The sequence below is a fragment of the Bombina bombina genome, chromosome 1 (genome assembly GCF_027579735.1).
Source record: "Bombina bombina isolate aBomBom1 chromosome 1, aBomBom1.pri, whole genome shotgun sequence".
Classification (NCBI taxonomy): Eukaryota; Metazoa; Chordata; class Amphibia; order Anura; family Bombinatoridae; genus Bombina; species Bombina bombina.
Genome location: NC_069499.1, coordinates 1,025,382,569 through 1,025,396,587, shown reverse-complemented (window position 1 = coordinate 1,025,396,587; position 14,019 = coordinate 1,025,382,569). Strand labels below are relative to the sequence as shown.

The 14,019-nt window shown below is 36.5% G+C and overlaps 1 protein-coding gene across 1 annotated transcript in view; it reads right to left on the bottom strand.

Moving 5' to 3' along the window:
* Positions 1-14,019, bottom strand: part of LOC128662611 (bactericidal permeability-increasing protein-like) — a 75,873-nt gene that overhangs the window by 52,441 nt on the left and 9,413 nt on the right. Inside the window, exon 2 of the mRNA XM_053716444.1 lies at positions 810-921. Coding sequence (XP_053572419.1) covers positions 810-921 — 112 coding nt within the window. The remainder of the gene's footprint in view (positions 1-809; positions 922-14,019) is intronic.

Here is a 14,019-nt window from a genome sequence, read left to right as displayed (position 1 = left end):
TATACTCAGGTCCCACTAAAGGGACGTCAAAGTCAAAACTAAATGTTCATGATTCACATAGAGAATGCAATTGAAAAAAATCAAATGCAATTCTGTAATCAATTTGAATTTGTCCTCTCTCATCGTTTGTGGAAGAGCATAAGTAGGCTTAGGAGCATGCCGATGTCTTCAGCACTATATGGCAGCAGATTTTCAGAGTGCTCCAGACACATACAAGCTCCTGAGCCTACATAAGTATGTTGTGCTCTTCAACAAAAGATACCAAGAGAACAAAGTAAATTTGAAGAGTGCTCCAGGCACATATAAGCTCCTGAGCCTACCTAAGTATTATATGATCTTTTAAAAAAGATGCCAAAAGAATAAAGTAAATTGGAAAGATTTTTTTTTAAAAAATTGCATTCTCTGGGGCATACGCTGTCAACATTTATCATTGCACCAGCAGTTCTTGTGAACTGCTGACGCAATGCAGCCCCCTGCAGATTCTAGCAGGGGGTGTCAATCAACCTGATCGTATTCGATCGGATTGATTTCTGTCGATTTCTGTCCGCCGCCTCAGAGCAGGCAGACAGGTTATGGAGCAGCGGTCTTTAGCTTGATAAATATGCCCCCTTATCTGAATCATGAAAGTTAAAGTTCTACTTTTGTGTCTGAAGTCACACTTTTATATTTTGAAACTTGTACACGACTACAATTCAAACAACATAAAGTTCATACATGATTGCTGTTGAATGTCTGGATGTTTTAGATATTCATTTTAAAACTATTTAAAATTGTATAAAAATGCATACATGGTAACACGTTCTACTCACCTGGAGAATGAGTAATGTATATTTCCCAAAAAAGCCTTGTAAGTGCCAGTGATATCTGGTAGGCTTAATTTAGAGAGTTGCTCCTTCAGAATAGTCATTCCCTTCTGCAGGGCTGTAAAAATGCAACCAAGATTATAATAAAATGTGTACATAAAACTACATCTTTCACTGCTCTGTATATCCTGCTAACACAAGTACTGTATACATTAAAAGTCCCATTAGAATAATATAAAAAATACATATAAGCAATGCAAACAGCTTTAATTGACATGTATGCATATTATAGCATCCCAACCTAACTTTAGCCTCACTGTTAATCCCCTGTTCTGGTAGTTAATTAGATGTGGGTAAATCAGAAATTGTATTTATTTATTTAAAGTTAAAGGGACACTAAACCCAATTTTTTTTCTTTCGTGATTCAGATAGAGCAGGCAAATTTAAGCAACTTTCTAATTTACTCCTATTATTAATTTTTCTTCATTGTCTTGCTATCTTTATTTGAAAAAGGAGGCATCTAAGCTTTTTTGGTTCAGAACTGTGGACAGCACTTTTTTATTGGTGGATGAATTTATCCATTAATCAGTAAGAACAACCCAGGTTGTTCACCAAAAATGGGCCGGCATTCTTGCATTTCAAATAAAGATACCAAGAGAATGAAGAAAATTTGATAATAGGAGTAAATTAGAAAGTTGCTTAAAATTGCATGCTCTATCTGAATCCCAAATGAAAAAAATTGGGTTCAGTGTCCCTTTAAGTGAATATTCGCTTTGTTCTTTTTAAAGTTTATGTTTAAAGGTTGCAGATGAAATGTTACAAATGTTCTGCAGTACACTTTAGATGCGTAGCATATACTGTACGTCTGTTCCAGCCTTCTGCTAAAGCCTGGGAACCAGAATGCTGTCCTCTAAGCTCCAACACATTTTATCTAGTTTTCCACTTCACCAAACTAAATTCTGTGGCTGATCTAGGTAGGAATTTTCAGATGTTTGATTTTATATTCTCAATATTACTTTATAGGCAACATGTGTACAATGATTTAGAAGAATGAAAATCCTATATATATATTTGTCTGTACACCACAGGGACATTACTATGTTATCAGGAATGAATAATCATTTGGCCAAGTAAAAACAATTATATGTAGATAAATCACTGGTAATTTATTTTTGGTCTAAGAGGATCCTAGAGTCTAGTGCAGAGCATATTCTCTTGTAAGTAAACGGGGCAGGCAGAACATCTGATTGGTTGTTCCATCCACCTGTAGGTAGCTGAAATTAAACAGGACTTTATAAAGAGCAGTTGGCAGCATAAAAAGTAATGCAGCAACAGATGGAACTAAAATACATGGTGAATCCTGTTTCTATTTTAATATAAGTAGAAAGAAGCAGTAATAAAAATGGGTTGCAGTGCTTAAAATGTAGTTCATATATTTGTACATCTAATATCTCTTTACATATTGAGGGATATAACTAGGGTTGCCACCCGTCCCTTAAAATACAGAACACTTATAAGTTACACAGGCTGCCGGGTGTGCAGGGAGGAATATGAATAGTTCTGTCCAGAAACACAATACATGTTCCTCCCTGCACACCCTGCAGTATGTGTAACCCATAAGTGTCCAGGAAAATATGGCTGAGGTGGCAACCCTAGATATAACAGTGGTAACCTCAAATCTGCCTATCAAAGGTGGAGGATATGAAAATTTCTGGCTGTTGAATCCTTTAAGATTTTGAGATTCTAGTTATGACTAGGGGAGCATTAGCCTGTGGCCCAGCCCAAAGCAGCAGCTATCATCCTATGCAGCTCAAGAGGGAAATCATCAAGTCCCAGTTCCTGAGAGTCATTCGCAACAACTCGGAATATGAACAGAGAGACATAAAACTGGAAACGATGAAAAACAAGTTTTTGGAACGAGGCTATAGTCTGAAGATGATCACATACATACTAAATGAGGTTGGGGGTTTTAACCAATCCTCACTACTATGCAGGAACCCCAGAACTACAGATGGGGGGGGGTGATAAAACCATTAATTTCATTACCAGTTATACTTCAGCTACTAAGCAGGTTGTGAACATTCTTAGGAATAATTGGCATCTTATTAGAGACGATCATTCCCTTCCGTTTGGCAAGTCATCTCCGCCCAGAGTTGTTCACAGGAGTAGATCAAGCTTAAAGACGTTACTGATGAAAACAGACCCTTGGCGCAGTGGTAAAACTTGGCTAGCTATATCCAAACCTGGTTGCTATAAATGTGGTAGCTGTGTTACCTGCAGCTCTTTGATAACAGGACAAAAATTTCATCATCCGAGTTCCACCAAAACATACACGATTAGGCACCGGCTAACCTGCACATCACAGTTTGTTGTCTATTTTCTCTCTTGTCCATGTGGTCGTTATTACATTGGAAAGACCAGCACCACATTCAGAGAGAGACTTGCAAATCATAAAAGTACCATACGGGCTGCCTTTAAAGATGGACATTCGGATCAGCCGGTGGCCAGACATTTTTTGGAATATAAACATCCCATTGCCTCATTAAAGGTGATGCTCATTGATATGGTTACCCCTTTAAGATGTGGGGGGATAGAAACAATGAACTTTTGAGATGTGAATCAAAATGGATCTACAGACTAAACACTCTTAGCCCACATGGTCTAAATGCTCAACTGGACTATTCCCTTTTCTATTGATCCAACAATCATACAATCCATCTTTATGCATGAAACAGACCCTGTCCAATTTATTTATTGGTTTAAAGTAACTAAAATTCACCATGCTTTGTATTTTACATGTTTTGTGGATAGTTGTTGTTTGTATCACCCACACCAACCTATTTCAATAGGGATATATTCTTTCTCTATGTGGCTCACTATCTGGCATAGTTGTACAGCTGCTGTTTCTGACAGTGGCTGAATGCTTGCTGTGGATTCTTTTCTAGGGTGACGTATATGTGATTTATTCATGGTTATCTACTTATTGGGATATAGGTTTGACATGGCTGTGTTTAGTTGCATGTGGTATGGAGTCCATACTTGTACTATGAGATTGTTCTGCTGGTGGGTTGCTTTGGCACATAGCTGAGTGACTTGTATATTTTTTTTGACAGGTGATGGAATGGCTAGTGAACTTATATTTTGATCTATTGTTGTTGGGGCATTCTCACTTTATGTGGTATGCTGCTTAGCATAGTCTAAATCGTACAGCCGCTTTTTTTTTTTTACATGCTTGCAATCTAATCTATTCCAGATTGTCATTTTTGTGCCTCATTCATGCCTAACTATATATTGTGATATGTGGTCTAATATTTTTGAGTCTCTTGGTATATGGTATGGAGGCCTGACTTGTACTATGAGACATCTTTGCAGGCGGGTTGTGTTGGCACATTGTCGGGTTGGTGATAGTTTGTCTTGTGCTCTTATATTATAAACTAATTGATTTGACTAATATCTCCGCTGAGTATGTTTTGTGGATGTTTTGTGGATAGTTGTTGTTTGTATCACCCACACCAACCTATTTCAATAGGGATATATTCTTTCTCTATGTGGCTCACTATCTGGCATAGTTGTACAGCTGCTGTTTCTGACAGTGGCTGAATGCTTGCTGTGGATTCTTTTCTAGGGTGACGTATATGTGATTTATTCATGGTTATCTACTTATTGGGATATAGGTTTGACATGGCTGTGTTTAGTTGCATGTGGTATGGAGTCCATACTTGCACTATGAGATTGTTCTGCTGGTGGGTTGCTTTGGCACATAGCTGAGTGACTTGTATATTTTTTTTGACAGGTGATGGAATGGCTAGTGAACTTATATTTTGATCTATTGTTGTTGGGGCATTCTCACTTTATGTGGTATGCTGCTTAGCATAGTCTAAATCATACAGCCGCTTTTTTTTTTTACATGCTTGCAATCTAATCTATTCCAGATTGTCATTTTTGTGCCTCATTCATGCCTAACTATATATTGTGATATGTGGTCTAATATTGTTGAGTCTCTTGGTATATGGTATGGAGGCCTGACTTGTACTATGAGACATCTTTGCAGGCGGGTTGTGTTGGCACATTGTCGGGTTGGTGATAGTTTGTCTTGTGCTCTTATATTATAAACTAATTGATTTGACTAATATCTCCACTGAGTATTATTGATATGGAGCGCTATGGGGTTAATTGGCTCTGTGTTTATTTAATTTCTCCGTCTTTGCGTTACAGCTTGATCAGCTGTAGGTGTTAAGTTTCTGGGATTGCTCATTGGTTGCTACAGTTGACACATAGCTTCCTGTATTTAAGCTCATACAGGTGATCGATTTTACACACGTTTTTTCCACTCTGGGAGTTTGGCTTTACAGCCGTTTGAAGGTATGCAGTATTTTTTCACTTTTTGCATTCTATTTGATGCATCTGTCTATATGCATGTGTTTTATCATTATGACAGGTCGGCAGTTATTATGCTTAGGCGCCGTTTAATTCACATTAGCTCAAACACGTCCTGCTGGTTTTATGTGTTGCTCTTAATATGTATCCATTTGATGTGCAAAGTTGCCCTTAGAGATTTTGGTTGCTATCAGTTGATTGTCCACGGAGGTCTCTTCCAAACTGAAGTCTGATACATTGTATTGGTTGGTTAATTGCATGCCTTTGTTTCTGGTACGGGCTCCACTATGAGGACCGGGTGTTTTTCATTTTTTTTTGCAATCTTTCGCGGCATATCTGCCAATACAGCCTGGTCAAGAAGCCGGTCTTAGGTGCTGTTTGATTGGTGTTCTCATGGGCCTGTGACATTTGTTTCGTGCTTTTGTTTGGATTAACGCCACTTGTAGGTGTGTATGGTATGTTTTTTTTAGAGTACATTTCTTCCGGATACATGTTTAGTGCCGTGGATGCATTATAGAAAGTTATTTCATCTCTATCTACTTACGGTGGTCTTTAATAATGTAAGTTCTTCCCGCTTATGTCTGGCGCCATACTTGAGCACCTCTGAGAGAGACAACTGGTGTGAGGTTTTTTTTATCGCATATTGCATATTTATATAGACGCAGCCAACGCTGCTCAGACATTTCATACAATGTGGTTTAATTATTGCAGGCAGTGCAGCTCATATTTGACTTTACTCTTTTGATACATGGCCGGTGTGCTGTAGTAAATTAGGTACATTGAGGAGGCAGCCGTGAGCGTTAGCAGGTTGCTTGTATGTAATTGGTTCGCTTGTATTATGTTTTATCCATATGTGTGTTTGATCTAATTATCACAATGTTTCTGATCACCATCTTGCGTAAGACACTCCGGGTAGCTATATTTTAGATATGCCTTTGGTTAAGGGCTGGGTGTTAACTATTTGCAGTTTGAGCCATATGAATTTTCTGAGGTTTCAGAATTCATTTATTGAATTTTTGTTGTTGTTAAGTCTGATTGGTCCCTGATGCTTTTGTCTGTTAAATAGGTTGCCTGGGTAGGCATGTGTTTGAACTTGTGATTGGTCACACACATATGAGTGTATATGCTGGTACCTAGAAATTCACCCTTTGGGTGGTATGGATGAATAATTTAACTGATAATGTTTTTAAATTATGAATATAAAGGTTAGTGATGGGTAGTTCTGTTGTTTGTCCTCACATAAATGTCTATTATATTTGTTTTGATTTATGTGTTTGTTTTCAGATTTAATATGTCCTGATGAAGGCTCGGATAACCATTCCTTGTTGATGTACGAATAAAGTTATTGTATTTGAATTTACAAATCCTGAGAGTGCCCTTCTTGATACGGATATATATATATATATATATATATATATATATATATATATATATATATATATATATATGAAATACAACAACAAAGGGGTTTGGTTAAGCACACCACACAAAAAACCTATTATATCTTAGCACACACATTGTGGGAGTGCTACCAATGTGACCAAAATAATTACAAAACATCAAATAGTATTGGTGCACATCCAACCACTTATGTCTACATATTTAGAGCATATTTATATATACTTTTGTCTGCTAAATATTCTTAAAATAGTTAAAATAAAATTGAGATCAATATCTCACAATATTATTAACATATATTTATGCTGCAAAAAGTTTTTGCCTGTTAAATATGCTTTTCAATTTTTAAATAAAGATGGGATCTTAGTCACACAATATGGCCATATTCTGCTAAGCCAGTCACCACTTGCAAGGTGGCCCACGATAGACTAGTCCTAACACTAACTTTAGCTTTGCTGGGCTGAATCATTCAATTCTAATATTCAAATACAGAATTCCCACCCTGCAGTACTATGCCTCAAATCATGTCTGCACAGAATGAAACTCCCTAGCTTTATATGTATACCACAATCACATTGTCTGGAACATACCTGGGCTGGGTGGTGTGCATTAACCAAAGGGGATTTGGTCAGCTCCCTATTCAAGAAATACAACAACAAGGGGGTTTGGTTACGCACACCACACAAAAAACCTATTATATCTTAGCACACACATTGTGGGAGTGCTACCAAAGTGACCAAAATAATTACAAAACAACAAATAGTATTGGTGCACATCCAACCACTTAAGTCCACATATTTATAGCATATTTATATATACTTTTGTCTGCTAAATATTCTTAAAATAGTTAAAATAAAATTGGGATCAATATCTCACAATATTATTAACATCAATTTATGCTGCAAAAAGTTTAAGTGGGTTTTCGCAACAGATTTGACGCGCGATTTGTAATCTTGCCCTTAATGTTTGTAGTATAAACTTGCCAAATTTACTCAGGTAATATTTTCGCAAGTAAATATATAAAGATACAAGAGGAAGATACACTCAACAAAAATATAGAAATGTTTGGACCTTTTCCATGGGAACAAATGCATTTACACAAGATTTTCATATACTGTATTACTACATGTTTATGTTTCGACTCTACCCCTTTAATGATCAGTAAGTTTCTCTTTATGCATATGACCACAATACCAGAAATGTATATTTAAAAGCAAAGTGTGGGAGAGAATCAATGAGGTCTGGTCCATACCAAACTATATATTAAAATATTGATTCGGGTTCAGCCTGTTTCTTGGGTGTGGGTTTACATTTGGCAGCAATCCCTATTTTTATACCATTTAGCAACCAAACACATACTACATTACACAACCTATTATTGTAGACATGAGAAGAAAAGAGCAATTGTTTCATGCTGGTTCAACAACATAAGATGAATGCTTAATATGGAAACATCAAAAGGAGAGATATTAAGATGTGTTATAAAAAAGGGATTAATTCAGTGGCGCATAATATACTTTAAAGGGACATAAAAGTGTAAAAAGAAAATTATCTAGTTTGTTAGAGCATTTTATAATTTTATTATTGTTTGCATATAACTATGCCTGACAATACATTACAGTGGGCTCCAGAGAAGCAATGCAGTACTGGGAGATAGCTAAACTCATCAGGTGAACCAATAAGAAAAGGCATATATGTGTAGCTAGCTCCCAGTGTTGCATTGGTGCTCCTGGCATAGGCTTTTCAAAATAAAATACCAAGTGAACAAAGTACATTTGGTAATATAAGTAAATTGAAAGATCTCAACTCAATAATCTACCCAAACTATGAACAGTTTAAAGGGACACTGAACCCAAATATTTTCTTTTCGCGATTCAGATAGAGCATGCAATTTTAAGCAACTTTCTAATTTGCTCCTATTATCAATTTGTCTTTGTTCTCTTGCTTTCTTTATTTGAAAAAGAAGGCATCTAACCTATTTTTTTTGTTCAGAACCATGGAAAGCACTTGTTTATTCGTGGGTGAATTTATCCACCAATCAGCAAGAACCACCTAGGTTGTTCACCAAAAATGGGCAGGCATCTAAACTTGCATTCTTGCATTTCAAATAAAGATACCAAGAGAATGAAGAAAATGTGATAATAGAAGTAAATTAGAAAGATGCTTAAATTTGTATGATCTATCTGAATCATGAAAGACAAAATTTGGTTTCAGTGTCCTTTTAATTATGACTTTCATGTCCCTTTGAAATGAACAGGAAATAAAGTAAAATAGCAGTAATATTAGCAGGACCATGCGGGAACATGGCCACAAGGTAAAAGAGCTCAGAGCCAGACAGTAGTTCCAGGATATATATTTGAGAGATGTAACCAAGAAACAGCATGGAAAAGTGCAGCAGGAACGGTGCGGGTAGGTCAGGAGTTGGAAGAGAAGCTGCGATACCATTAGGGATCTGAGAATGGAGCTGGCAGTGCGCTTGCTGCCATATTAGGACAAGCAGTAACTGAGGGCAGACAGATAGATGTGCTGAGAGGCAGCGAGTCTTTCCTAACATTCGGGAGCAACCTCCATCCTTACAAACAACGTGAGAAACCCAGTACAAGTACAGTACATCTACTTGTCTGCAAGGTAAGTTCTCATTAAACATGCATTAATTCACTAGGAACAGGACTGTCTTAGCCTCAGCATCAAGAGCACCGATATTAGAATTGTTACAGCAGCTATTTTATTACTGTAATACAAGTATATCGATCTCCAGCATTTCTACACATAGTTTTTGGATAATAAGTAATAATATTCTGTGTTGCTAAGTTTGATGTGCTGCTTAAGGAAGGCATTTAAAGGGACCATTTCTATCTACAGATTACATGGCAAAAATGAAAGCAGATGGTGCCCCGTCTGTAGGGCGCCAATCCCTAATTTTAAGGCGCCAGTGGCGCCCTTGTGCCCGGAATTGTCAAGCTCTGCCTTAGAGACATAGTTGCCCATGATGTCTGAGGAGAATAATGCTTGGTGCTCATGGCGCCCTTGTGCCCGGAATTGTCAAGGTTTGCCTTGGAGACATAATTGCCCATGATGTCTGAGGAGAATAATGCTCCTAGCAGAGAGAGATTATACATTTTATTCCTTCCCACATGTGAGATATTCTTAGATAGATTTTATAATGATGTATTTTACTAATCGTTCACTTGCCAAAGATATAAGAATCCATCCTAGATTGTGGTCAGACCCCTCTATGATAAGTTGCTTAATATAATGGCCCTCAATCCCGCTTCAATCCTACCATTGACGCTTAGAAGACAACCTGTTGGATGATACATTAATTACTCAATGTATAGAAAGATCACTGCAGGGTTATTTTACTATAATGTATGTAGAGTGGGTACCAAATATGAGAGTCATATGGGAAGCACTTAAAAGAGTAATCAGGGGAGGGAGAATTGATTAGAATTAAAGCCCACTAAGTTAAACAGAAGAGGATTGTCCTTCATGATACATTTAACAAGTTAGAAGATTTAGGGAGTAAGATACTGGCAATATAGCCATCCTAGAGGAACTAGAGAAATGCATACAGGGCATCCAAACTATTGTAGATAAGGACTGCAAAAATATGCTCTTCACATGAGACAAACCTTTTTTGAAGGAGACACAAATATAGTAAACTTTTTTGAGAGGAGACTGCAATGCAGAGTTAATAGATCTTATATCTATCCTAACAATTAAAAAAAGATAACCTTAGTCTCACTTCCAGAAGCGTTTTGAGTGTATTATGAGAACTTTTCCTATTTACCCAAAGCTCATGCGGACGAGGTGACACAGACAACAGAGAATAGATCTCAACTGATAAATCTTTACTTAAAAAGCCTTTTGATCCCTAAAATCACAGATCAAGATAGAGAAAAATGAAATGACCCTTTTAGTATATAAGAAATTAGCTCAATCATAACGTAAATTGGAAAAATCCCCTGGCACTGATGGACATACCAAACTATTATAAAAAAAGATTTACTAATTCTTTACCTGTATTCATTATGTAATTTTATAAATGATACTTACCCCTGGGGTTTATCAACACAAGAGAAGCCAAGGATAATACTGTAAAAGCAGTCCATTTTATCTAATATGCCTCTTCTAAAAAAATTCCACCGATGAGGGTTTGCACAGATGCAGAGAAAGTGTTTTCCTGTGTCAGTTTGAAATTTAAAAAAAGTTATGCTGTTCAAATTCGGGTTGGAGTGACCTTTTATTTCAAAGATCTTTGCACTGTATGAGTCTTCATCCACTAGGATAAGAGTACATGGCACATTGTCAAAACCATTTGATATTACAAATAGGACCAGACAGGGTTGTCCCATGTCTCCACTTCTTTTAGCGAGTGTAGTTGGACTTGCCACTAAAATTTCTAACCAACCTAAATCAACGGGATTGTTACTTCTGAACATAAAATCATACTATATGCAAATTATATTTTCTTTACCTTGACAAACCCCATAGAAGCAATGCCCACTTTGCTTAAAGGGACACTGAACCCAATTTTTTTCTTCTTGAGTCAGATAGAGCATGAAATTTTAAGCAACTTTCTAATTTACTCCTATTATCAAACTTTCTTCATTCTCTTGGAATCTTTATTTGAAATGCAAGAATGTAAGTTTAGATGCCGGCCCATTTTGGTGAACAACCTGGGTTGTCCTTGCTGATTGGTGGATACATTCATCCACCAATAAAAAGTGCTTTCCAGAGTTCTGAAACAAAAAAAACAGCTTAGATGCCTTCTTTTTCAAATAAAATAGCAAGAAAAAGAAGAAAACTTGATAATAGGAGTAAATTAGAAAGTTGCGTAAAATTGCATGCTCTATCTGAATCACAAAAGAATTTTTTTTGGCTTCAGTGTCCCTTTAATATGTGAGATGAAAGCAGACATTAAATGTGGCACAGTGGTTACATCAATGTGACTATATATTGAATTTGGAGGAATATTATGATATTAACAATAATCATGCAAACCAATTTTTGATCAGTTATCTGCTATGTGGGAGACATATTTAGCGAATAAGTTTAATAAGTGGTAAACGTTATAAATACAAAATGAAGGGAAAGTCTGGGAGCCAATACAAGGAAAGGAATTTTAGATTAATGAGGACTATCTCCTCTTAGATTAATGGTCGGTAGTATATATTTTTTTATTAACTAGGTGGCTATGTATTTAGGTAATAATCTTAGATTGTTTAGTTTATTTTTCAAAAATAATAATAACTAGAAAATAGAAAAAAAAAATAGCAGCAAACTCTACAAGAAAGCTGATGAATGGTTCTGTCAAAGTTATTTCAGTATGACCACCAATGTCAATTGAATTTAAATCTCTAGCAATCTCCTGAGCTATGGTGGCTTTCGATAAACTTCAAATCAGATGTAATTTCAAAATGATGTCAAAAAGAAAATAAGGGTCTTGATCAACTTTATAAACAGGTGAATTGTGTTTGCAAATGGTGCTAATAATTCTCAAGAGCTATGTTTGTGTTTTTGACTAGTACAACATCATTTAATTTCCCATTAAGATTTGCTAATTCTCAAATGCCTACAGTATTTTAAAGTAGGAGGTTGTTTGTTATTGTGAAAACACACCATAGGCTTGCTCAGATGTAAATATTGTAACATCTAGGGCCATATGAGAAGCATCACACAATACATACTTCTAAAACCATTTTAAGTAAAATCAAATGAAGTCTCATTCCTGGTTTACCACTGGATTTGACTTGACCTCACTTAACAGTGGAAATTCAGGTTATAGGGGCAGATTTATCAAGGGTCGAATGGCCCCTGATGCCCCTGTTTCCGTGAGAGCCTTCAGGCTTGCCAGAAACAGCAGTTATGAAGCAGCGGTCTTAAAGGGACACTGTACCCAAAAATTCTCTTTTGTGATTCAGATAGAGCATGCAATTTTAAGCAACTTTCTAATTGACTCCTATTATCAATTTTTCTTCGTTCTCTTGCTATCTTTATATGAAAAAGAAGGCATCTAAGCTTTTTTCTTGGTTCAGCACTCTGGACAGCAGTTTTTGATTGGTGGATGAATTTATCCACCAATCAGCAAGGACAACCTAGGTTGTTCACCAAAAATGGTCCGGCATCTAAACTTACATTCTTGCATTTCAAATAAAGATACCAAGAGAATAAAGAACATTTGATAATAGGAGTAAATTAGAAAGTTGCTTAAAATTGCATGCTCTATCTGAATCACGAAAGAAAATTTTTAGGTACAGTGTCCCTTTAAGACCGCTGCTTCTTAACTGGTCCGCTGCCTCTGAGGCTGTGGACATCAATCCGCCCTATCCTATACGATCGTGTTGATTGACACCCCCTGCAAGCGGTCGCGAATCTGCAGGGGGCGGCATTGCACAAGCAGTTCACCAGAACTGCTTGTGCAATGTTAAATGCCGACAGAGTATGCTATTGGCATTCAGCGATGTCTGTTGGACATGATATGCAACAGCGTATCATGTCACACAAACATTGATAAATCGGCCCATAGCATTCAGGTAATAAAAGGTAATTGGTCATTTCTACACTGAAGCTTTATTTCTTCAAGATCCACTTATGCATTTATGTATCTGCTTTTGGCACTCTTATCATACCTCATGTTGAATATTGTGAGTACATTTTGAATCTTTAACAATACTATGCCTGTTGGCTTTTGTTGTTTATTTTATTTTTTATTGATAGTATTTTTTTTTCTTTAAGTTAAGAATACTTATTACTATGAGCTATCTCTTTATTATGGGCCAGATTACAAGTGGATCGCTAATTTATTGCTTGCCCGTAAACGGGCAAATTTACCTATATTCACACTTTGTATACACATAAAATGTTGGCATTTAGAATGTTATGTGAAATGCAAAATGTTTTATTAAAGTATAAATCACAATTCAATTAAAAAAAACATTAAAATGTGATAAAAACCATATATAAAATAGTGAACTTTGTAAATTTAGTAGTAAATTTTATGTTTAAATGGATACACTGCACCCAGATTTCTCCTAGAGTTCTTCTTATGTTTCCAACAAAACACCTCAGAAAGAAGAAACAGAGGGAGACAATAGTGTACTCCTATTAGGAGAACCAACTAAAAAGTTCAGTTTTCCATTACTCACGTGGTTCTGAGCTCTTACCAAGCTCTATCGTATTGGGGCAATGTTATATTAGGCACAGAACCTTTGGTGTATCTTCAAATATATTTATTTTTTTAAATAACATCAATTCCCTTGCGGGCACATCAGATAACGAATGGTACATATATTGTGTCACAATTCCAAAAAAATATTTATGAGGACAAAACACTGGGGCATAGCTATCAAGCTCCGTGTTCCTGGCAAGCCTTCAGACTCGCCAGAAACACCAGTTATGAAACAGCGGTCTAAAGACCGCTGCTCCATAACCTGTCCGC